This window comes from Tauraco erythrolophus, chromosome 28 (assembly GCF_009769465.1).
Source record: "Tauraco erythrolophus isolate bTauEry1 chromosome 28, bTauEry1.pri, whole genome shotgun sequence".
In the NCBI taxonomy this organism is placed as follows: domain Eukaryota; kingdom Metazoa; phylum Chordata; class Aves; order Musophagiformes; family Musophagidae; genus Tauraco; species Tauraco erythrolophus.
In genome coordinates, this window is record NC_141492.1 from 5,926,422 (window position 1) to 5,951,409 (window position 24,988).

Sequence of the window (24,988 nt, forward strand, 5' to 3'; positions counted from 1 at the left end):
GGACCGCCCGCCTCCGAGGGTTGGCTCCCTGGCGCCCCTCGCGAAGCCTATTGGCTGCAGGCGGGATGAGGGGCGGTGCAAAGCGCCGGTGCGCGGCGCCATTCGGTAGGCGAAGGGAGGCGGCTGGGAGGAGCCATCTTGAGAGCGGGAAGGATGCCGAAATGCCACACAGATCCACCATCTTGATTGGGGGCAGAGCATGGGATAACCGCGTTGGGCGCCATCTTGGATACGGGCAAGGGCCCCCGCCGCGCGCGCTGTGTTGTCACCCGCCGCGCGCGCCGGGGCCTGCGGGAGCGGCCCAGCCGCCGCCGCCATGTTGGCTACGGGCAGGGAAGCCGCGCGCTCCTGTCCGTGGCCATCTCGAGTAAGGGAGAGCGGGCGCCTCGCCGAAATCAGGTTAATTATTTAGCCCTGCCAGTCTGGGGGCTTTTAATGGCGCTGGACAGTACTTGCAAGTTTTATTTAAGATATAGGGTAAAGTCTGTTTAACTGCAGTTAGTGTCTCAAGGATAAAGATTACGCAGTGGGTGGGAGAGAGAGAGAACCCGTGAGGTAAGACTAACCCCCACCTGCTCTGCTCAGCCATCAGGGTAAGATTTCGCCTAAGTTACAGTCCTGACACCGTTTGCTGACCAAAACAGCTCTTTTTCCAGTCAGGTGGACCTCAGTGGTTGATTAGATAAGCTTGTTTCACTCTTAATGTGTGTCGTTGCCTGTAGGCCTTATTTCTGCAGAGGTTCTGGTAAAATCCACAGATTTCCTATCTTTCGGGATTTTCAAACCTCTAAAAGATTTCCTTTTCAGGTGCTGGGCCATCTGTAGTAAATTTAACCCTACTAAAGCAGATGTACTGGTGTTAAATATCTCCTGTGGCTCCCTGCAAGACGATTGTTGAGCTCGTTCATGTGCCGCAACATTAAGGCCCCTAAAAAATACACAGGAGAACTGAGTGTCTGCCCGGTTCCTGCTGTAGTTGGTGCCGGTGTGTTTGCTTTGTTCCTGCGCAGGAACGGGCACGTGAGCACCGGGATCCCGATGGACGAGCATGTCTTACGGTTGTCCTGCCCGCCAGCACGTCGCTGGTTCCTCTCCACTGACATTGCTCTGTAAAACACTTTGCTTCCAGAGATGAAGTGCTGCGTGACTCTGTTTAAATACAGACAATATTTGCTCACTGGGAATTCTACTAGCAATTACTCATTTTCTTTGCCTCACTTGTCATAACCCTGTCTGTTGACTGCAGCACAAGAATTAATTGTCCCAGACCTCGCCGCGAGTCCCTGGTGTGGCATCGAATCAGGTATCAAATGTCCAGTCCACATTGATCTTAACTTAATTAGCTGCAACCCTGTTTTGAGAGTTTCTAGGCAACGTAATACTGATCTTACTGTAGAAAGGATCCTTCGTACCTCACCAGCACACCCACTTCTGACGTTTTTGTGAAAACATTTGTACAATTCTGCCAACCCACCTCTTTTGTCAGTGGCAAACAGTAAAATGCTAATACAGATCAGTGCCACTGATGGAGGCACCTGAGCTGTAACACAGCACTGTCAGGCGTACACATGTGAAGGTTCAGAAAAAGATTTTAAAAAGGTAATGCAAATGAAATTCAGAGTCTTATCCTTGGGCAGCATTTCTGCTTAACGTCAGGTAACTTCGACAGGTACAGACACGCATTTTGTGTTCTCGTTTCTGTCTGAAGTGTACACTAGACAAATGAATATGGGGGAAGGAAAAAAAAGTTAAACCGTCTGTTTCTGCCAAACACGTATGACTGTGTTGGTTCCTACGGCCACATACCTTACCTCAGAGAGTGGGGCAGTGCTCAGATATTTTGGTGGCCAGGACCAGGCATTGGCTTAACGCCTCACTCTTGTCACCATTTGGGAAATGCAAAAGTTTTCACTGGTAGCTCTGATTTCCGTATCTTTGGTTTGGGTTCCTGTCTGTTCTCTGGGCTGTTGGGCTCCTGTCTTCCGTATCTGCTGGGCTCCTCAGCCGTTGGGCCCTTGTTCCAGCAGTGAAGTTTAAAATGGAGAAAATGTTCTTGCCTTTTGCAGCAGGCGACTAAAGGCCCCCTCTGAAACCAGTTATTTTACTAGATACTGCATGTGATAAATGAGTGAGTCCCAAACAACTCCAATTAAAGTGTGCAATTTATTAGGCGACTAAAAGCAAGCAAATAGCGCTGGGTGCGCCGGGAGTCTCTGCTCCACCAAGACGCACACCGTATAGTTCCTATTTCTGGTTTATATTTCTTTTACTAATACATATTCTTAATTATTTCGGAGAAAAGGTGGTCTTATTACAATGAGCTCAGAGAAGTCATCTCCATAGTCTCCACCCCTAACCCTCCCCCCCAGTTGCGCGTGCGCAGTGTCTCCTGGTGGTCATGAGTAGGGGTCTCAGCGATGAAGGCTGTATGTCTTCCTCGTGATGACTTTTTCACCTCCCCGCATATGAAAGGCTCAGCTTTTGCCACAGATAAGAGATTTACAACTGAGATAAGGCAAAGAATGGGCAAATGATGGGATTATGCGATCCACTTCAGAGTTGCTGAGCTGACAGCCAGAGAGAGAGAGTGACTGGTCAAAGCAGAGCAGGAATTTAACTCCCATCTCACAAGCCACAACGCACTTTCTTGAGCTATGCCTGTTTTAAGCTGTATTTCCATGGAGGTGTTTCAATTTATCTTCCCTTCAGAATAATCTGGTTTCTATCCTGTAAGTAAGAAATCCCTCCATAGTAGAGGATGGTATGGAGACAGGATCACTCTTCTTTTTTTAAATATGGGATATTTCAGTCCATCGTAAAGAAGCATACCCTAAAGAAAGGTACCCCTGAACGTGACAAAAAGACTTTGAAAAAAAACCATTAATGCTGGATGCAGATCACCAGTAAGAGCAGTATCTGCTTTTCCAGTGGCTATTGACATTGGCTTATTGCATGTGCAGATGTCTCAGCTGCTTTTCAGGTATCTTGGGAAAAGCAAACACAGGTGGATGCCATCAAAGAATTATTACTTTTCAAAGACCTCTCCTGTGTACTTGTGGTCTAACTTAAAAGTCTCTTTTAAGGTTGGTGCAAGCTCACTCAGATTTTCCATACTTCAGCAGAAATGCTGATTGTGCAACATTTATCAGACGTTTTCCTGTAATAGTAACAAAATTTTGTAGACAGCATCTTTTCAGATACTGTGGTAGCAAACTGGCTGATAATACTATTGGATATTGCACAGTCTTTCTCTGGGCCAAACAGGAAAATGCACTGAAGAACAAAATAACGCTTTATACAAAAAAAACTCCTGGGAGAAAGACCTGCCTCTGTATATCTTTTTGTTTGTTTTCAAAAAGAAACCCACATGAAAATGGCCGTGTGAAAAAAAAAAAAAAAAAAGAGGAGAGAAAAGGGAAAAAATATGAATCAGCTTCTTTTGTGCAGTCCAGCAAAACGGTCCCACCCTGCCCCGGGCTCCGGTTACTCACTCGCCAGAGCAGCCTTGGCGGGACACACCCGGGTTTTCTCTTTTTCAGCCCTTCCTGCCTACGTTATCTCTTTGAATTTAATTTACCATGCAGGGAAGAAAGACTCTGAAACAAAAAAAGACCCTTTTCCTGCCTTTTTTCCTTTGTATTTTTAAAATAGCTCTGAAGCCTGTATTACTATGTCGCTTTGCAAACTAGCACAGTTCTTCTCCTTCCTCTCCCACCCCATGTTACTATCAGTGACTTGGAAACAAGAACACTCCTAACGTACGGCCTCTGTTCAGGCCCCCCCACTACTGTCGTGATCATATATCCTAGGTACTGGTTTTAATGACAATTGTTTTCCTGCATTTCCCCGCCTCCCCCACTACTCACAGTGCCCTGCAAGATCCTAAACCAGGAAACTGCTCCGTACAGAACTTGTGCTATCAGTACCGTCCAAAGAAACCTGAGGGGCAGGGGGTTTCAAATGCTTTTGCTTCTTCTTGTTGCTTTTATTTTTTTTTAAAGCCCCTTCAGTTAACACGGCTGTTTTGTCTGAAAGAGTATTTGCAGCTCGAGCAACATCTTAGGATGCCAGAACATTCTTTCGTGCCTCACTCATGATGCCACATCACAGCTCTGGAGATGGTTAGCCCAGAGCTGGAGGGACGGAGCAGACTCACGGCTGTGTCTGTCCGTCCAACGCAGTGATGCGTGTGGCTCCTGATCGGGCAGTGGCTTCACACGCAGCCCGGAGCTCCTGGGAGCACCGGAATCCTCTTGCTCTGCGTGCCCGGGGAAGGGGGAAGGAAAACAACCAGACGTATCACGGGTGGAAGTCATAAGCTACACAGCTGGGGCTGCTGGAGGAAGAGGAGTGGGTAGGTGGAGGATGGCTGGAGAGCCGGCTGTGTTAGCTCCAGTGCTTGGGAAAAGTTCATGCCGTAACTGCAGGTCCGTGGCTTTACAAACAGGATACATCGTGAGCAAGGCGAGTCTTTTTTCCACTGCTCCAAAGGGTTTGACAGCACAAAGTATTATCAAAAAGTGTACCAGTCGTTAATTGATAGATAAATCGGTTCGGAATTGAGCTTAATGGGCCTTCGGTATTAAATAGAAGTAAATGCTGCAAGCCAGCTTACCAGTTCCCTAGGCTGGATTTTTATGGCAGCTGTGCCACTGCGGCAATTCGGAGCCGCCCTTCCAGGGACAAAGTTGAAAAGCACTTGGAACTGTTACTGGAGTTGCTCTTGCACGTTCTGATTTCACCTTTCACAGCACCGCCAGGCTCTATCCGCAGGTGTCTGTTGTGCCGCAAGTCGTTACAGCAACTTGCAATTTTAAATAGAATCACAACAGCTCGTATTTTATGTTTCTTTCCTTCTTTCTAATCAAAATGACAGACCTATCCGTACATGAATTCTGTTGTTATCAATCCGTGTTATTTCAGAACTTCCCTGTCTCCTTGCTCCTTGCCGTGCTTTCGGGTGACTCATTTCCTGTGAAGGATGAACCAGCCATTTCCTGCCTATTGAAGACGGGACTTTTTTCTTTTCCTCCCAGTCTGTGTTGGAGTGGTGTGGATTAATGTATGGTTTGATTATACTCCCTGCAGCTTACACCACAACTGCAACTCTTCGCTGCAGCCTTCTAGGATAATAAACTGTCAGCGTGTGTTGCTCAGGGATCGTGGCTCACCCCTGCTTACCTGGCCATAGGGTCTGTGAGTTTGGGGTGTGGAATTAAAATTACAGCGATACAAATCTAACAGTGCCGTCCTTCCTGTCACTGCAACCCAATTCTTCACTTAATTAAACCCATTTCAGCTCTTAATAAATGGAATGTTTAAAAAGCGCCACAGGGCAAAGATGCTGATCTTGCAACACGTCTGCAAGCCCAGAAACTCTGAATTACCTGAGCAGGTGCTACCGAGATTGCATATGGGCATTTGAGGAATGCAGGTAATACCCATGTTGGCTTTTGTGTTAGACAGGGGTTACTAGGAGACTTGGTCACCCTCTGTATTGATTCTGTGCCCATAATTCCAGCTCTTTCCTCCAACTTATGTTTCCAGTTTCCTGAGCCACTATTTATCGTCCTTCGCAGGATGAGTCCCGCTGTTGTGGACAGCTGGCTTCAGCAGCGCCACCGAGTTAAGGGCTTGTCTGGCCATTGTAATGTCAGCCTGAGGTAGCTCAACTCTTTCAAGCAGCTTCCTACTGCTATTTTTTAAATTATTCTTTTAGTTTTATTTCCCATCATTTCATTTGAATATTGAGATTCATTAGCCTGTCACACACCTGTAATGTTTGGGAAGAAAACCCCCACAATAGGGATACTGCCTCTTGTGTCTGAGTGTAACCCATGTCAGGGATGATCACTGAATAATTCATACCCATAATGATTTATTCATGCCCCAAAGCTGGATACCTCCTCTGTGACTTTCCATTATCTCCAAGAGAATGCGAGTTCCTCTTCAAGGCTGCTCGAGGTAGGATGCCTGTAGCAGCCCTGGGGTTGGCACCCGACGCGGGGTGTTGGGCGAGCAGGGCAGGTGTGCGTTCAAAACCCTCCTGAAACATCTCTGCTCTTGCCGTTCCAATGCCATATCCGTCACCCTCGACACAGAAGCCAAAGCGTAGGTACAGGTGTTTGCAGATTCTTTGGGAAGGAAGGTGGGTGAGCGAGCGGGTCATGCTCTTTTCCAGCTGTACACACGTAGGGTGAGATGCCGTGGTCACGATGCAGGATGTTCTGAGCGTGGCAAACAAACAGGCCATGGCTCTGTGATTTGATGCCGTAGAGCTGAATTATTCTCCGTGAGAAATTTTGGTTTTGCTCTGCATTGTAAAGTTACGGATTCTGAGACACTTGGTACAAACATAGGCCGATTGTTTCCTGCCCTCTCAGGAAGCCTCGCAGGAAAAGCCGTTCAGGCTGATCTCTTTCCTGTCTATGTGGGCCATCAAAAAATGCACCTTCAGTAAGAGTTTGTAAGGCCATGACCTGCGTCCCCTGACCGAGGGGAAGGTTTTGCAAGACATTCAGATTCCGTTTGTCTAGAAAGTATGAAAGATGATGCCGTGTTTCAGCAAAGTCTCGGAGCCACAGGCAGCACCACCCCTGGCCGGCTGCTATGAAATTTCCTAGTTGTTTATCCTGTAATCCTGACTTCTTTTGTCCTTGGAATAGGCTCTACATCAGCATAATTAAAAATGTCAAACACGCTTGAGAAACTCTCCAAGTTGCTAAAAATGAATGTGAATTTCCTCCCCACAACCTCGCTTCATCTCTCCCTTGCTCTGGCCTCAGCGTTACCAAGTGGTCTGTTTCCAGCCCTTCAGCATAGTTTGCATTCCACTGCCAAGAATGAACATTTATTTATACAAACAACCCTCCTTACAGGCACATCTCCCCGTGCTGTCCCAGAGCAAAGAAATAAACACGATTTCTGTTCTCTCCGTAGCTGCAGTTCTACGTTTCTTTTCTTGTTATTCCGGGTGTTTTTTGCAATGAAAGATTAGTGCAGTTCAGTCGCTTTCCCTGCTACAAATCTGCTCAGAAAGGGGCCGGAATGCTCTTTCATTTGCTTACAATGATTTTATTTTATTACCCTCTAATGATGGTGCCAGTTTCCTGGTAAACCACTTAAGTGGTCTTGATGGCTCAGCAGGCAGGGTTTCAAAGGGGGCTCACGCTGGACCCTTGGGGGCTCTGGGTGACGCACAGAAGTGGAACACCCTTGTGCCCATCTCTCCCGCAAGCACACCAGTAACCTGTTTTCCCCAGTCCGTTACCGGGCTGCTGCATCACAGTAAATCCTTCCAGCCGTGCAGCTGACAGGGTAAGAGAGATCAATGGTAGAGGAAACGGCAGCAACCAGGTGAGCAGCGCCGTAAGAGGCCGACCTGGACTCATGCATTATTTCTGCGCTTCTCCATCGCCCACCTGTCAGGGGAGGTACTGTTCGCTGAAACGCCAGCTCATCACCCCCGTCCTCAGGTTGTCTCCCGTTGCACCTGCCATTTAAATGGGTTTTGCACAGATGCCAGATGACTCCAGACAGGGGAACCTCACAGTCTGAGCACAGTTCATTTAAATGAAAAAAGAGACCCTAAAAGAGGTAGAGAGACACAAGCAGAGCATCCAGAAGTTCTCCATGAGATGCGTACGTCTGCAAGCTGCTTGCTCTCTTACTGTAAGCACCTTGGCTTTTGCTGTGTGTGAGCCAGCTTCCATTTCTCAGTTGATATAATTGTTTGCAACTAAGAGTAATATTTAGATTGATAATGTTTACAATTACCTCCACCAGCGAATAAGATAAAGTGGTTTTGTTGGGAGCTCTCTTACTTGCTGTTCTAAAGCAGCCTTCTAAGAAACGAAGCATTTAAGTAGTTTCTGAAAGAGCTAGGGGAACAGTTTTTAAAAAATAACAGCACGATGATATTTTAGAATATACTCCCAACGCTGTCTCTTTAGGAAGAAAACACAGACAGCTTCTTCCACTGTATTGCCAAACCAAAGTCAGTGAACTCCTGCAGATGAAGGAATTAGGAGTTTTCAGTGATTACTTTCCATTAATCATTACTGAATATTTTATGGATCTTACTGCTTTCTTAGTAAGCTTACTGTTGCGAAGTTTGCAAAGATATGTCGACTTTTGCCTCAGTGTAAGGCGTCAGTCTTCGTTACGGTGATGCACGAGGAACGGCTGATGTCCTTTAAGAATATCCCCATACCGTGCCTGGGTATGTGCTCAGGTCTGAGTAGGTATTGCTCTGTTCTGTAATTGTTCTGAATTACAATCAGGCCTCGCGCGGATCACCTCATACAGTAGCACCACAACTCACATGCAGCAGGAGAGAGAAACCCCACGTTGAGCAGCTGGCACCGCACCACTGCCCCCTCCTCACGGCCTCCATCCAGAGCAGGATTTATTCTAATCTTGCAGGTTATAATGTGCACGCCTGGAGCACACCGACACATATCCTCACTGGATTCTTCACATGGCTTTTTGACAGGTATTTTTCATTAAATTACATCGGCTGGGTACTGTTAGAAGAGATGTCCTGTGATCTGAAGGTGAATGCACACACAGAGATGTACGTAAGCAGGTGTGTGTGTACAGCACAATATTGGCCATGTGTATGCCTCTGTAATTGCATAAGCAGCATCCTGATCAGCACAGTACCTCCCCTGGAGATAGGGAGAAACGAGTGACCCCAAAATGGCACGAAGTAGCACAAGGACAGAAATGCAGAGACGTACCAGCTCTAGTTTGGAACTGCCAAAATCGAGCTCCCTCTTCCCCTTCCCACATACTTCTCTTGATGTCATGCACGCAGTTCATTGGCGCTTCAGCAGCGCAGCTGAATTAAGTCCTTGTTTCCGTACTGATTCAAGAACAAATGTGTCCAAATACATGTGAGAAAGTAAGAGGACTGACACATCGAAGCGCTGCGTGCCTGCCATGAGGCCCGCGTTGTCATACAGCCTAAGAAAGGCATCATTTTCCCAGGGCTCCAGCTCTATTAAACACAAAGCTCCAAATGATTTCCTACTTGGATCAAAGATGTGTTTGTTCCAGTGCCCACTTAAGTTTAAAAGGCAATACTGGGAATGAATGAAATCTCCCCAGCGGCAGCTGCTGCGGTTCAATTGGTTTGTCAGTGCCATAATTACGCAGCGGACGTCTTCTGTTTGCCGGCCCGTATGTTCCTGAAGGGTGTTAGGCAATGGAAGCAGTGCAGGGAAGCCTTGTCCCAAAGCTACGGGGCTTCTGCGGTGCGAGGACTTGCTTATGCTTCAGATGGTGAAAATGCTAAGAAATGTCACGTTCCGATTTCAGACTCAAAACCAGAGCTGCTCTTGTTTCATCAGACTAGATGGAAGCGTATGGAAAGAAACAGTGGCCTACGTCCAGTATCCCAGAACTGGTGTTTTAATATGGAGACTGACCACTTTTAGATATTATTTATATAGCTACAGGCGGCCCCTGAGCTCGTGTGACCCTGGGCCAGTGCAGGAGCTGTCGTGGTGGTCAGTGGCAGGGTTTGGGGTGGCCCGTGGTGCTAAGAATAAACGCGGCTTCCTGTCGGGCCAGCCCTGCCGCGCCGCCCGTCCCTCTTCCCCTCAGCACTTCTCGTCCTTGTCGGTGCCTGGGTGCTGATGAGAAAACGGCTCGTTAAATAGCTCTCTACTTGTCTAGCCAATTGTACACCAAGTTTTCTGTGTAACGGACGTGAGTGTGTAGGAGGAACTCGGGAGTATGACGTTAAGTGTTAAAGGAACATTAAGACATGAACCTGCAAAGCGTGAAGTCAGGAGAGCCGAGAGCACTCAAGGTCTCAGTTGCCAAAGGAACAAAAGAAATACAATATCCTTTAGAATGTTTAATATTTAATTTGGTGAGACGCTCAGATACCAGGGCAGCGAATGCCCAGGGCGATGACAGAGAGTGCCGCGCGAGGGGCGCTTCGTGTTGGCCACGGGGCCGGGATGGGTGCGCCGGAACGCCGAGACACAGAAGGCTCCTTGTCTGCAGAACCGTCAGTTTTGTGCACAGCTACCTGGTCTGCACACACCCCCTTCATTTTCTACACACCATTTAGTTCCTACATGTTCTTGTTAAAAACACAGCATTGACACTGTACAAAAGAGACTCCTAACGATTGGATCGGGCTCGTTAGGAAGGACAGAACCAGTGGCACTTCTTAAATGCTGGAGGTCTGTCGCTGAGTTACTCCCTGCTCTTCATGTGCTGCAAGCACGCACGGCCAACAGGACGATTTTCATGCACTGAAACAGTTGTCCTACAGAGCTAAGTTTACTTCAGAGTGGCACCCTCAGCTAAATTTCCTTGCTTTAAGGTCAGGGCTTAAAAAATATGCAACTGATACTTCATTTATTGAGAAAATACTTAACTTCATACTGCAAGTTGACCAGTTGCTTCTGCAACAGCTAGAAGTCATCTAGCAAGGTTCTTCCCTCATAAGTTTTGTCATGAGGACTGAAGTACACGTGGCCACCACAGGAACAAAAAGGATTTTAAGTGAACAGAGCGGCCTGGCTGTGGCTGTGACCCCGTCCTCTGACAGCGGACGTGTTCCAGAGGGCTCGGCCATGCGCCCATGGCCATTCTGGGGTGCCCGTTCGGGCATCAGGCAGCCCGCGGCCCAGGGCATTTTCCAAGGCACGTTCACTGATGCCTCGGTTGTCTGAGGGCATCCACGGGCAGATGCAGTGAGAGCCAGCTGGGTTTGTGGTGCAGGCTTGGAGAGAGCTTCCGAAGGGTATTTTCAGAAGTGCCTTTTGTGCGCTCAGGGCGGTTTCAGCCGAGAACTTCAGATCCAAACCCACTGTTGGCTCCAGTTTTGCTTCAGTCTCTAGAGTGGGCTTCATTGTTTGCTCTTGCTCATGCTTTGGAAAGCATGTTATCGCTGCTGTAGGACCAGGGTTGGCACCCTCTTACGTGTGCTACGCCAGAGTGTATTTTTCCTTTCCAAATTAGTGGCTAGGTGTGCCAATGCTGGGTTTTGCTGCCTCTCCAAGAGGCAAGATGCCATCCATCTGTGGTATTTTTCATCTGTGAGGTGCTCAGCTCCTGCTGAATGCAGCACTCAAGAAGCGGGAGACAAACTGGGAGCCACTGCCTCTCACCGGTGCCTCTACAGACAGTGCCAATCCCAGATCCCAGCTCCGGCCTCCAGCTGCCATTCAGAACCTGTAAAAATTGACTGCAGACTCGGGTCGCAGGGCAGAGCCTGTTGCTTATTGCTTCCATCCCACGCAGGGGATTTTCAGGTTGCTTTAAGATCACTTTTCTAAGAAACTGATACCTTCTCTCTCCCTCCTTTCCTAGGCTGTCCCCCAGGTGCTGGTGAGATCCTTGTCCTACAGACTGCCGTGGGAGGCTTCCTGAAGTGTCTTGCGTGACCCTGGAGGAGGTAAGGGTGTGAGTGGCACTTCAAAACAAGGACAACAGTAGAAAATGAAATAGGAGCAAAGGCTCCAAAGGTGGGAAGCCTGCAGGGCTCCCAAATGTCCTATCAGCATGGCCAGATCCCATGAACTAGCCAATCTGCCTGTGGCCAAACAGCCTGGGTGCTGCTTGGTGAGACGGGTTTTGTGAGGGACCAGCATCTGTCCTTTTTGTGGGCACCACACCCTGGGTTTCCCTCTTCTCTCCCCGTGCCAGCTGCGGGCGCCTGTGTCTGCCTGAGAGACCCCAGCAAAAAGTGTAAAAAGTGATCCCACAGAGGGAACATTCCCTCCTCTGAAAGTTCCTCGTTTACCAACAAAGTTATTTCTCCTCCAGGAGCCACTCACATCACACCCTGAGCAAACCTCCGAAACATTTGTACAAACGCGAGCGAGCTCCTGTGGCCGGTGCTGCACCCCGGCCCGAGCCGGCCGGGTTTGGAGCGCTGCTGAAAAGGGGAGATCCTCCAGCTGGGAAGGAGTTGAGGTGTCAGTCCTTAGAATTGTTCTGCAGTGTAAAACGTGGGTTTTTACATTGTCTCGCTGAGAACAATAACGTCTAATTACAAGTCACAGAGTCACCACTAATACTGTTTCAGAACACATTTCCACCGCGCTTCGTGCAGAGCGTGCTGGGAAGGGACACGTCACCTCCGGTGTGCGGAGGGGTAACGCGGGATGCGGGGCAGAGGGAAGGAGCGTTTTGGCTCGGGTCAGACACAGGGATGGATGAGAGGCCCCGACCGGCAGCTCCACGTTTGACACTTGGCTTACAGCTCTCGTTATTTCCTGTTAGTTTAGCAGACGGTAGAAAAAAACGGCGTGTGCCACACTATGATTTTCGTTAAAACTTTAAAAGGCTGCTCAGAAACGCATAAAAGTGCAGCAAACGCTTTGACGGTAACATTAAACAAATAAGTTTTGCAACTTCCCTCAGCAAACTGCTAAACAGGATGTTAATTTTTGCCATTTGGTATAAAAAAATAAATACAATCCGTCAACAGAAGAGAACCGGAAAGAACGGAAGGCGCAGGAACAGCCTCATCCTGCGGCAGGGCCGGAGCGGGGAAGGCAGCGCTACGGCCCCGCCGTTTCATGCCGTGTTTTCCGTGCTCCGATAACGCTTTTCCCGTGAAGTTGGCACGTGGCGAGGCCAGCGCATCCATGCCCGGAGCTTCGCAGCTCCGCGCAGCTCCGGGCGCGAAGGCTCTTGGGCGGCACAAGGACGGGGCCTTCGGCCTCAGCATGGCTGCGGGAGGACCCTGACCCCGCGGTAGCGGCGGGATCGGTTCAGCTCCGCAGCCGCCGTCGGGGCCGGGCTTTGGCGCGGGGTGGCGATGGGGCTGCGGGGTCCCGGCCCACGGCGGGATGTAGAACTTGGAGTTTTTTGTTCCCGTTTCCCACGGCCGCGCTGCCGGCGGCCGAGCACCCTCTGCCGGGGAGCGGCCGGGCTGCGGCTCCCGGGGCGGCGAGCTCCGGCCGCCGGGGCTGGCCGTGGGAAACGGGAACAAAAGACTCCCAAGTTTTACGTCGTTCCCGTCTTCTTTTTGAGCCTGTTGGAGTCGAACTCCACAAACTGTGCAGATTAAAAATCGTTTTTACAGCAGGAGATGATGTTATCCTGTGACCAGCGAAGCTTGTGCTGTAGGAACAGCACCGCAAATAGCGAGAGAAGCCACTGGAAGAGTTGCAAACACATCTACAAGTGCCTTCTTGCCAACAGGCATAATCTGCCATTAATTAAGTGAAGGAAAATCATTTTAGTACAAACGGCTGCTGGGGAACAAAGTAAGTTCCCACAGTCAGTTCTGTGCTGATACAATTAGATACTCATCCATAGCGCAGGGCTGAGAATAAAGAAATCCCAGGAAAAGTAAACCAGCCAGCATGTAGAATACTGACAGAAAACACTGGCCCTCTCTCCCTGCCAGCACTGCCCCCCCGTGTGAAGCTGCTCACCAGTACCACTGGTAACAGCGTAACTAACACTTTATTACTGGTGTTGTAGCATTTGCTGCCCAAATAACAGATTTGCCCTTCACTAATTTCAGCTTCCCGCTTCTTCCCGAGGAAATAGAATATTAGGACCTATTTATAGATGTTCACGGTTTTAAATTAATTTTTTCCTTTACTACAGCTGGTCTTGGTGGTTGATTACTGTTTGTTGGACCAGGCAATCCTTTGCCAGCTGGCTGTGGCTTTTATTAGCTCTTTTAAGACGACTTGATTTAGAGCTCACAGTTATGTTACAAGGACAGCAGCTCTGTAACGCAGACCCTCAAGAGAAGAGATAATTAGGACTCATGAAAAAAATTGTGTTCAGTTCTTTCAACAAAACTGCTCTTGTTTAAGGAATGTGGTGCTATAGGCTAATATTTAACAGCAGTCTCCCTTCTCTTGCTCAGAGCTGGCGCGAGCAATTAGACCCTGCCCTCCATCAGATACACTGGGTAGTACTTTCTAGGAGCATCTCAAAATGGAGGAGTGCCGCCCTGTAGCAAGTACAGAACATGTCTTGGGGATTGTATTTCTGCAAGCAGGGCCGGAGGTACTGGTAGAAGGAGTGGTGAAGCAGGAAAAGAGTTGAAGAGGTGCTGAGAAGGCTCTTGTACAGGGGAGGGGGAGGAGAGGAACAAACATTGCAGGGAACAGGAAAGACGATGTGCTGGGAAATGATTAATCCACCCCAAAGGCCCTTGCTAAAAAGTGGTGGGACAAGCTCAATGATTTTTGGCAGCCATGAGCTACTTCTGCTCCGCTCTCAACTCCCGTCTTGCAACCAGATGTGTTTAAGTACAGCTTCATCCCATTCCTGCCCCTGACACCACGTCCCCCCGTCAGTGTCCTTCACGGCGTTCCTGGCAGCTCCCTGGCAATACGTCCCCTCCCACACGAGCATTTATTTTATGGCTGTCCCGTGTCCCTCCACCTCCAGTAAGCGTTTCTCAAGTGAGCGGGAGCACACAGTCCGTGGTGGGAGAAGGGGGCAGGAGTCAAGTTTAAGAACTGCTGTTCTGTATCCTGTTGTTTTCCTACGCAGATTGTTCCAGTTTCCTGCACTGTCTTATCTGGAGCTGAAAAGCCAAAGCTCTCATGTGTACGTGTTTTGTGTGTGCCTCAGGTTTCTGATCTGTGAAAGAGAAGACAAGAGAGACATGGGTAGGGCTCCGACAGGGTGGAGGGACAGGAGCAAAGTGGTTCAAGGACTTTTACTGCCTATACAATTAGTCTCTTTATTTAGTTGTCCTGCTTGGATAAGCCTGTGTGTGTCACAGAGGGTTTCGGAGAACCCTCAGCACACCGTGATGCTGCACAGAGTCTGCGGAAATGGCGGAACTGTGGGCAGAGTAAGATTCAGATCTTTGCCTTCCCGGTGACCCCAGGTACCTGTGTCCCACAGACCTGCCGAGGGAATCGCTTTCAGAAAGTGCTGAGTGTGTTGTTTCCCCCAAGGGCGGAAACTAGACACAGACAAGTCTCAGAAGGGAGTGAGCGTTTCAATGCTTTTAGTCAGCCTTGACTTCCAAGGGCTCCACTGAAATGCTGTAGATTTCTTTGGAATTACTTGGCCACATTTTCTGGAATACGGAGGTAAAATAAGCACATGCTGTGCTGACGTCTTGAAAGCTTACTGTGTGCATTAGAGTCATGAAAAAGCAAAATCTGGCAGGTTTTCTTTTTTAACTTTTTCCCTCTAATAAACATGAAATCACTTAACTATAGGTTATGTTAGTGCACTGAATTCCCTATGGGTTAAAAAAAAATCAAAACATTTACCGTACAGCTTTGGAATGTCCTGTTTTTCTGCGCAAAGGTGTGGGTCCCGCATGCACGGTGTCTGTTATCAGATGGGAGTCTCTCCTGGAAAGATAATTAAAATGCTTCATCACTCACAGCCAGGCAGATACTGAACCAGACACAAGGTTTGAAAACAAAACTCAACCCCCAGCCCCAGACCCCTCCCCCACAAGCATCCTGGTTTTGTTGGAAGCAAGTAAAAAATGTGGCAATGATCAAGATGGATTTTTATTAACCGAAGAGATGAGAAGTGTGTCAGTTCAGCCTTTGTGGGTAAATACATGTTTCTTTTTTTTTTTCTGCTCAGTTGTAACTGTAAATTCAGACTCGGTCCACTTGGCAGTTTCTTTGGACCTACTCTCATCTGATATGAATGTGAGAGCTGGAATGGGCTGAAGAAGTATCCTTAGTTGATTACTAGAGCCTTTATTTGGAACTATCAAGAGAAAAAAGGCTTTCTTTCAAAGAGATCAGGAAAAGGAAGACATGTGCTTGGAGATAAGGAAGGATAAAAGCATTCCATTTCAAGACGCCAGCGATAGCAATCAAATGTTCATCTGCCAAGTCAGTAATTTCATGGCCTTATGACCGTGCAGAGCTTCCTTTGCTGGTACCTTTTCCCACACGAACTGTAAGCACCAAGTTATGGGTATGAAAATTCCTTTTAGTTTGTCCGAGCAGCTCAGCCCTTTAGGGAGGAATTCCACAGGTTGAACTTGAAAATAAAACTTTCTTTGACTTCAGAAGGGGAAAACCAGTTCTCCCATAAAATTCTGTTCAGCTTTGAGGCACAGTGAGGCCCGGGAGCGGGCTGTGAAGTCCTCGTCCTCAGGAGGCTTGCGGCCAGGTTAGATTTGAGGTGACTTCCAGCCCTGGTCTCGGTGAGTTGTTCGGAGTGAGATCACAGGGACAGTGGATCCTACACAACACCTCGATTAACAGAGGTCAGGAGCCCAAAACGCATTTGCTGCCTCGGAACGGGGTTTTTTGGCCCGTTGTTTGTTTAAAGCAAGGAGCAGATTTCAGTTAGGGAGTTCTTTGGAAACCCTCGCTCGGCGTGTTTCACAGGCTGGCGTGTGCAAACAGCAGAGCATTCTAGGCTAAAATTATCCGTGCTATCATTAGGAAGCTGTGAGAAGGAGCATATGGATGGATACCAGCGTCGTGCCGAAGGGCCCTCCGGAGCCGTGCTGCCACACAGCAGTTTCACCCCGCACGGGAGCGGTTCCAGTGCCCACTGGTCACTCCCCAGCGGGGAGTACAGCTGCTGCGAGAGGTTTGACCTGGGCTTTTCTCCTCGCCAGGGACATTTGGTTCCCTGAGCTGTCTCCCGAGGTGCATGCTTCACTTTGGTTTGTTTCCTGCCCCTGGACAGCCCAGCCGGTCACACTCTGACATCCCTTTCTCCACGCGGGGCTCAGCCTCACCCGGGTCCCTCCGTGCCCGCTGCCTCGCACGGAGGCGCAGCCGCTGCCCGCTGGTGCACAGGAGGGCTCCTGCAGCAGGGCGGTTTGCTGCCTGGGCACTGACAGGCTTCCCTCGGCTTCGCTGGTGCGCTCGGGGAACAGATCCCCGAGTCTGTCCACACGCACATGCCCACCATCAGAGTTGCCAGGGGCACTGGGAAACCACGGCGCGTTTGGGCAGAGGTGCGCAGAGAGCCAGTTTAGATGAGATTCCTGCACCCGGGGTTTTCAGCCTGGCATCTTTCTCCACCACTCAAAGCAAAGCTTTTCGTTAAGGATAGGCTGAGCTGCCTGGAGCAGGGCTGCCGTTGCGAGCTGTCCGTGCGCGCGCGTGGCCCGTAGCGCCGTCAGGCTGCTGGGCTCTCGTGCGGTACGGGTGCGGACGGTGAGTCGTGTGACCGGTTGTTCTCCTCCAGCCTGCCATGCACAAGCCATGATGGCTGTCTAGGCTACTGCGGGGAACGTTTCAAAACAGAGGGGAGAGTTTCAGATTTAGCCTCTAGTAAATATAAGTTACATATGCAAATAATTCTTTAGTTGGGAAACTACCTCTTCTTTTTACTATTTGAAAAGTCAGATAATGTCAGAATCTGAACTAGCGTCACTGTTTCTGGTGCTTCTGTTTCTGCAGTTCGCTGTTTGGAGAAGTAAAGTTCACTAACCACAGCCTGTGTTCAGAGTGCCAGTGCTGAAAGGAGCATCCCACAGAGTCTGGTTTTTAAAATTCCATGTTCAATATTTATATTTATTTTCAACTTTGATTGGTACGCTGTAGAGGCTAATCCTGCAAATATTTACACAAGTCACGCTTTCTGTATATAGTTCATAGGAGCTCAATGGGAGCTCACCTTAATGAAGGCAAATGTTCTGCAGTAGCATTTATTTTGGACTGAGCATTGAAAATGTTAGTTGCATCTGCTAGCCAGATTTTTTTTCAGTATATGTGTGCACACACATATACATACAGACACACACACGTATGATGATTATTTTAGGTTCTGAGAGAGAAAGAATATTCAAACAGTCACTTACTGATCTCCACCTGAGAGAAGGCTCAGTGAGATAGAAAACAGCAGCATGGTGAGTATTCTTTTATGGCATCAATGATACCCTAGACGATTGTTTCTAACAGAATCAATTATAGCATTAAAAATTGGAGATTTTTTCAAAACAAGTTTTAGATACATGGATGCAAGGTCCATTTTTTCGTTTCTGAAAAACGTCCCACAAACAACTTTTCATATATCCCGTTTCCCTTTGATGCAAGTAGTGCTGCGGATTTGACAGGTAACAGAAGCGTGAGCCCTGTTGGCTGTGGGGAGGTGGGAGACCGAGAAGCTGATTCCTGACACTTTCCCTTGTTATTTTCCGTGAGTACAGAATTGTCCATGGGTACGAGCTCGCTTGGATCACAGGGCTCAGCCTGGCAAACAGAGCTGCACTGCAGCACGTTACCGCCCCGTTAGCGGAGCGGTGGTCACTGCTGGCGTGCTTCAGTGAGTCTTAGTCTCAGCTCGGGTGCGGGTTTAGGACGCGCACGTGAACAGCTGCTGTTGCTCAGCTGAGGGGTGATAAATTCTTAAGCTGAGCTACTCGATCAGGACTCAGAGCCCACAGGTACACATAAATTATATCTAGAATAAAGCCATCATTCCAGGACCACACCCACAAACTACCCTCCAGGTCTTCAAAGTGGACAAATTTATTGTAAAGAATGAACAAATTGGTTTTTAAAAAGAATCATTAGAGCATTCACTGATCTACAATTATTGCTCTATTGAGGTGGGGCAAGAAACAGTCCCCAGGGCTGCTGTTTTATGCACATCCTCTGTCACGTAAGTTATCTCCAATGCATTTTTACAGAATGAGAGGGTCAGTGATGGAAGGTGCAGCGATGCCAGTTCACTTCACGTGGATCTTTCCAGTCTTGTGACCTGGGCACACTCTCATGGGACCATATGCAATCAAATCCCTGCCTTGGGAATTGTACAGAACATGGGTTATCCTAGCAAGGACAATTCCGTTCTGTGGATATGTGGAGTTGGACATGCGTATCACTGGCAATGTGGAAAACTGTATGTCAGAAGAAGAGAAGAGAATGAAACTGTAGAAATGAGAAAGAGGTCAGCGTCTTCTGAGGCTTCATCAAGGGAAGATAATTTACATGAAAAGAGGTTCAGGATGACCCCATCTTTTAAGAGGGCAAAGGCAGAGGCTGCCAGCACAGGGTCATGTAGCAGATCTCCAGGGGTCACTCAGCAGAGAGACAACATAGTCTACATAATACATAATGAACCATTACCCGAAGAAATTATAAAAAATAGCAAATCCGTGAAATCATGCTTTGGAGCAGAGCAGTACTTGTCACTGTCTGGTGGTGAGGTCAAAACTGACAGACATAAGGTGAAGCTAGAAAGCAATGATGATTTACAAATCCTCTCTGATGAAGACCAGCGTGTGTCAGATGAAGACGACCAAGGAGACAGAATCAACCAGCACGTTCTGTCAGAAGCACCAGTTCAAGGTGTAACTGCCGAGGTAGATTTGCAAATGCATCGCAGTCAGAAGACTGCACTGAAAAAACAAACAGCTGCCCAAACATCTGGCTTTACCCCCCCAGGAATGCCACCCCTAACTCTTGCCTGCATTCTGAAATCCCCCGTCAGCAATCAAGAGAGCCTGGACAGCAGCTCCTCGAGTTTAGGTCCTCTTAATCCTGCAGAGTCCATAAGTGAAACTTTTAGAGTAAGAAATTCCTCTGGGCCAGCAGTACCAAAAGAATGTTTAAAGTCTGTTCCTGTTTCCAACACTGAAGCAAAGGCCCAACTTGAGTCACCCACCTCAATGACGTTCTTTGAGTTTGAAGCCACTGTAGATGTCCAGCAGCACCTCCAACAGAGCCTCCCCAAGCGTGGCACACCAGGAATAGGCTTAAGTGGGAACGTTACTGGAAGCACTTTTGAGGAGGGTGAATCGTCAGGATCTGGGCGTGCGCCTCGTCTTTCAGCCTCACTGAGTCCAGAGGGCAAGAACACAGACCATCCGCCTGCGTCTTCAAACACAGGTAGGAGAGCCTGGAGTTTTATTCCTGGAAGGGTTTGTGGGTGTGTGGGTGTGTTCTCTTAAGCACTTTCCCAAAATATTAAAGGAGGGTGAGTTCACACAGCTGCCAAAATCTTTATTGTAGCATCTAAGTAAGCACCTCTGATTTGGGGCACTGTCTTTCTGCTAAACGGGCCTGAAAAGGTTCCTGCCTTCAGCCGTCAGCACCCCGACAGGTAACTCCGCGGCACCCAAATGTGGCTGTGGCCCAGTCTGAATGCCTGGGGTTTGCATTTTACCTACTGTCACCACAGAGTGCGTTGGCTGTACTTGTAGAGAGTCCCTGTGAGAGACTGGAGCCGGAGATGGGAGCTCGGGTCTCGAGAGAGGAAGACAAGAGGAAGTAACTTTTAAAGCAGTGGAACAGAGCAATTGTGGCTGAAACTCATGCCGTACCAAAGCCAGTGGCAGAAATCCCAGATTGCAATGGGAGCAAAGTTTCAATCCTGCATGTTAAATTATATGTGCTAAACAAATTGCTTTTGAACTCTTTAAGAATTTTAAGATTTTCATACGCACCATCCTTGGAATCCTGCTGGAGTGAGGAGAGTTGTAATCACCCGAACATTAACTTGCAAGATACGCTGCTTACCTGGGAACTTTCAATCCAAGGTTAAGCCATGCACAGAGCATATTTTAAATGATGCTGCATCGTAAGAATATGCTCTTGACAGAGGTTTTGGCAGCCCAGCTGTGGCCGTTCCACCCTGCTCCGAGCAGACAGCCTCTGCTCGAGGAGGAACAGCCGACGTACCACGCGTGGACACCGTCAGGACTGCGCGTCCTTTGCAAGGAGTGGGGAAGCCATTTAATTCATTTAATAAGTGATGATATTTTAGGATAGATGTGTTTGATACGCTGGAGCCTTAATGCCAGGTACTTATATATTAATTATTGTAATGATTAAATACCTCATAAAATGCAAATGTCCAGGTTTTTAAAGATGTTAGAGCAAAGCCACAAAATTTGCATTTGTAATGATTTGAGTGCCTGCAGGTGCTGTTGCACATTAATTCCGAGCCAACTGCTGTCTAGTCAGTTCTGTGTTTTTGTCTGCTGGTGTCTGGCTGTAAACATTGAGGCAAGTTTTTACAACTTGATTCAAAGAGTAAGAGTATCTGCTTTCCATCCAGTGGCTTGACGCCTTGGCTCCGTCTGACCACGGAGCAGCCCCCAACAGCGTGCGTCTCACGTCCACGCGCTCCGTTGAGGATCCCATTTCTTATTCCCCAAAACCAATTCTCTTCCCTCAGTTGTGGTCGAGCCCCACAGCCTTGTCTGTGGCACATCGGGCACCCAGCCTGGCAGAGCTGCTGCGGCACTGCCCTGCGGCCTCGCAGGATGCTTCCCGACCGACCGCATCTCCCAAACTCCTCCCTGGCTGCAGAGCAGGGCGGTAACCGCACTGCCCCCCGTCCCACTGCACCGTTTGTGCCTATTTCTCTGCTGAAATAGTGACATCTCGCAACTAGCCGCAACACTGAAGAGCCACAGCCGACTGCAGGTTTCTGCTGGCAGAGGACTGGACAGTGTCCTTCAGAAGAAGAGAGAGAACTGCAATAGTGTTTTGAGGTTTGGCTGTAACACGGTGGGTGTACGCTTAAAGCACCGTTAGCATTCCTGAGTGGGCTCAGGGTCACAGACATTCCTTTTCCTTACGGAACCACAACCACACAAACCGGCATAGTTGGGTTTTTTGTGAATGTTATTTGACTATTTCTGTAACTGACAACACATATCATCAGAAGGGACTGGGAATTCACCTGGGAATGTCTGTGTAGTGGCTGTTTCTGCCAAGATAAATGGCTTATGGCTCAAGCAAGGCCACTGCACGTATTGGTTTACAGCCATTCATCTCTTCACACAGAGCAGGCAGCAACAAAACAAGCAAAAAACCCAAGACAGCAGCACAGGGATCAGTAGAATCCACCTCAGTCCAGCCGCAGCGTTTTAAGATAACAACCAAGCGTGTATGAAGTGACTCGGTGCAAGAAGGTGAATCTCTAGGTGTTGGCCCTAGAATCCTTTTCAACATCCCCCTCTTCAGCGCTAGGAAAGCCACAGGCGAGCAGATGGAGCTTTTCAGCAATCCAAAGAATTAATTTCTCATGCTACATCGAACTAGGTAGATGTGGTATTGCCATAGCAACTGGAGAGAGAACCCAACTAGATCCTGGCAAACCTTTTATTTTTTTAAAAAATATGTATATACTTTTACTTACCTTTTTGTTCTCCCTCACTATCCACCCCTAACTTTTGGTTAATGCTTTTATTTTACAATGAGAGTTCTCCTGCCTGAAGAGATTTTTGTAAAGAAATCTATTTTGCATACTGGAAATCATATTGTACAACACTTTGAGCATATGAAAGGGATGCTGCTCAGTCCTGAGGCAGATCACGAGATCCACGTACAGGCCAACTCTCATCTGTTTTAACAGAGCAGAGTTTGGCACCTGCAGTCACCGTAAAACACACGCCAGAGTAATTGCAAAGTGATGAACGTGTATCAAGTCCATTTGGGGTTGCTTGTGCTTCAGAGCCGGCACTGCAGCTCAGGACTGCGGCCACGGCCGGCGTGGCTGGTCCCACGAGTGTGATCCCATGAGCACACTCGGAGCCAAATCCAAAATCAGCCAGGGTGAAGGCCAACGTCACGCCGAGCCGCCAGTGGCAGGCCCAGTCTCCAGCCCTGTGTCACTGTCTGAGAAGGCCCGTAGAATCGCACCAGTGCTTTCCAGACGTGCACCCCACAGTCACGGTCAGTGAGTCAGCCTCGTTGGAACTCATTCTCTCTCATTTAAACTCAAAAAAGTGGCATCTTAAATTTAGCTGCATGGTAGCGTGCAGATTCACAGCCCAGTGAGAAGGAGCAAGCAGGAGGCCGTCCTGCCCCTCTCCAGGCTGGCGCTGCCCGGGCGTGCTGGCTGGCTGGTTGGGAACACAGGTCGAAACCAAAGCTTTGAAGGAAGGGGTTGTGGAAGTTCCGTAACCTCGGAATTACTTTTAGAAGGCAAATGAACACTGTTCTGCATCTCCTTGTATTTCACCGATCCCCTTGTTAGTTCTCACTGCCCACAAAGCTGTGCTCTTGTCTTTTAGATGTGTCGAAGAAGTGGGAGAAAAAGAGAAGCCGTAACTCTGCTGATATAAAGATTTTCAAAGACTGGCTGGTTTTACATTGCCCTTCTGAAACGCGCGAGATCTATGAGCTGCCACCCAAAGACCTCGACAATTACTTAGCCTCGTTCTACAGTTCTACAAAGAGACAGAACGGCGCAGATTTTTCCGCCAGTTCTTTGCACTTCTTGCAGAGCAACATAGAGAGATACCTCAAGGATCACAACTACGAGTACAGTGTGGTTAAAGGGTTGGAATTCAGAGCGTCTCAGGAAGCCTTGAAACTAAAGCACCGGCAGCTATCCCAAAAACAGAGGGAGGGAGAGTGGAGTATTTTGGAGAACCTGACAGAGGAAGACGTGGAAAGTCTTCGTAGGAGTGGACTTCTGAGTAAGGCACACCCTCAGGCCTTCTTGTACCTCATGTTGACAAACATCGTCAGGGGGTTTGGGGCGGGTACACACAGGCAGAGCCATAATCTCTACTGGGGACAGCTTGTGCTAAAGAAGAGCGAGGGAGAGCTGGAGTACTTGGAGTGGAAGGACAATCTGAGCGCAGAGGTAAACACAGAGGAGTTGGGTCCACGTCTCTTTGCCAAGCCTGACAATCCAGAGCACTGTCCGGTCGCGGATTACAAGGACTACGCCAAGAGGAGGCCGTTGGATATGCTTCATGACTACGATCCACTTTATCTAGCTCCCAAGCCTCTGTGCTCCATATGGGACCAAATATGGTACTGCAGGAAGTCTCTGGCAAAAGCCAAACTGGAAAAGATCTTGAAAGTCATTATCCAGCAAGTCAGAGGATCTGTAAAGTCCAAGAAATAAAGGTATCCCTTGAGTTTCTACTGGGCGACTCTCTGACGGGAGTGTTTCCAAGCAGTCTTTGAAAGGTTCAAGCGGTGATACTTAGCGTAGGTTGAGGAGAACATCCTTCTCTGCAGTTTCACCTTACGACATCCACATCTACACGTTTGCATTTCCTCAGCTTTCAGGTTAAGTGAAAAACTTCCATTGTGCTTTCTGTTAATGGGATGGATAGTTCGGTAAGTTAAATAAACGTGAGAATCTTAGGTTTCACATTTGGAAAACACGTTAATATTCTCCTCTATTATTAATGACATGATAAACCAGCAGATGTTAACACGGAGGGGGCTCGGTGGCCCAGCCCCTTGGCAAGTGCACTAGGGAGCTCTTGTGAGCAGCGCTTAGTCTACAGCGTAAGCCTGTTGTGAGGAGATAAGTAACACCGGTTGGTTCTGAGCCGGAAGGAGGACGATGAAATGCCATGTTTGCCAACTGCTAATCCATAGCTCTTGGGAACGCTTTCAACAAGGTTTATGTCGTTTTTCTTAGCGAGAGATTTATTTGTAGGTTCAAGAAGTTGTGACTGTGTTTCAAAAAGTGATGTGAAATGGCTGGCAGCACTGGGAGGTTTGATGGGAAGTGTCTTCCCCAGAGTGCCGAATACAGAAATACACTTCGGTAGGTGCCGTCAGCGTTTTTCAGCTGTTCAAGTCCCGTTCAGTCAATATCTTGTCTTACAGCCCAGTCGAGTTGTTGGGTTGAACTGTTGATGTGACCCAGTAAAAGGCTGTTTCATTCAGTGCTGTTTGTCTGGTCTGTTTGTCTGCCTGGCACGGACAAAGCCCCGGACCGCAGGCTGGCAGGGCACAGTTTCCTGGAGCACCAGCACATTCTCACCTCGTGCTGAGATTGCTCCTGATCTGAGCCCGCTGTTCCCCAGCGTCGCAGCGCTGACCCCAGCGAGGATTTGGGCTGTTCAAGTCCCACAGAGCCCACACTCGTGGTTTCTTAACGAGGTCTTTGTGGCCAGACCTTTGCCAGAATCTGTCCTGTTCAAGCAACATTTAATATCACCAAATAACTTACAGATGCTTAACGAGCCATAGAAAACAAAGACAAACTCAATCAAATGCTTGAAGGCCATCTTCCAGCTTTCCTCATGCCATCAAACATGGATGGCATTTCAGCTGCCACGGCCGGAGCTGAAGGACCCGGCAGTGCCCAGGTGGAGCCCAGCCGGGCACAC

General features: G+C 48.5%; 1 protein-coding gene across 1 annotated transcript; it reads left to right on the forward strand.

Annotated features, from left to right (window-relative positions):
- The first annotated feature begins 8,169 nt into the window (after positions 1 to 8,169).
- On the forward strand, positions 8,170 to 24,541 carry LOC104375419 (uncharacterized protein KIAA1958-like). Its single transcript, XM_086627543.1, has 4 exons — positions 8,170 to 8,221; positions 11,358 to 11,419; positions 18,581 to 19,781; positions 22,919 to 24,541. The coding sequence occupies exons 1-4, from the start codon at positions 8,170 to 8,172 to the stop codon at positions 23,761 to 23,763; spliced, it is 2,160 nt and encodes a 719-aa protein (XP_086483669.1). The 3' UTR covers positions 23,764 to 24,541.
- The last annotated feature ends 447 nt before the right edge of the window (positions 24,542 to 24,988 follow it).

What these genes read in the sequence shown, in the direction of transcription:
- LOC104375419 (XM_086627543.1), top strand. Translation starts at nt 8,170, where the DNA reads ATGCACGAGGAACGGCTGATGTCCTTTAAGAATATCCCCATACCGTGC. An exon ending in TATCCCCATACCGTGCCTGG is followed by an intron (nt 8,222 to 11,357) that starts GTATGTGCTCAG and finishes GGTGCTGGTGAG; the next exon opens with ATCCTTGTCCTACAGACTGC. An exon ending in GCCTGCGTCTTCAAACACAG is followed by an intron (nt 19,782 to 22,918) that starts GTAGGAGAGCCT and finishes CTTGTCTTTTAG; the next exon opens with ATGTGTCGAAGAAGTGGGAG.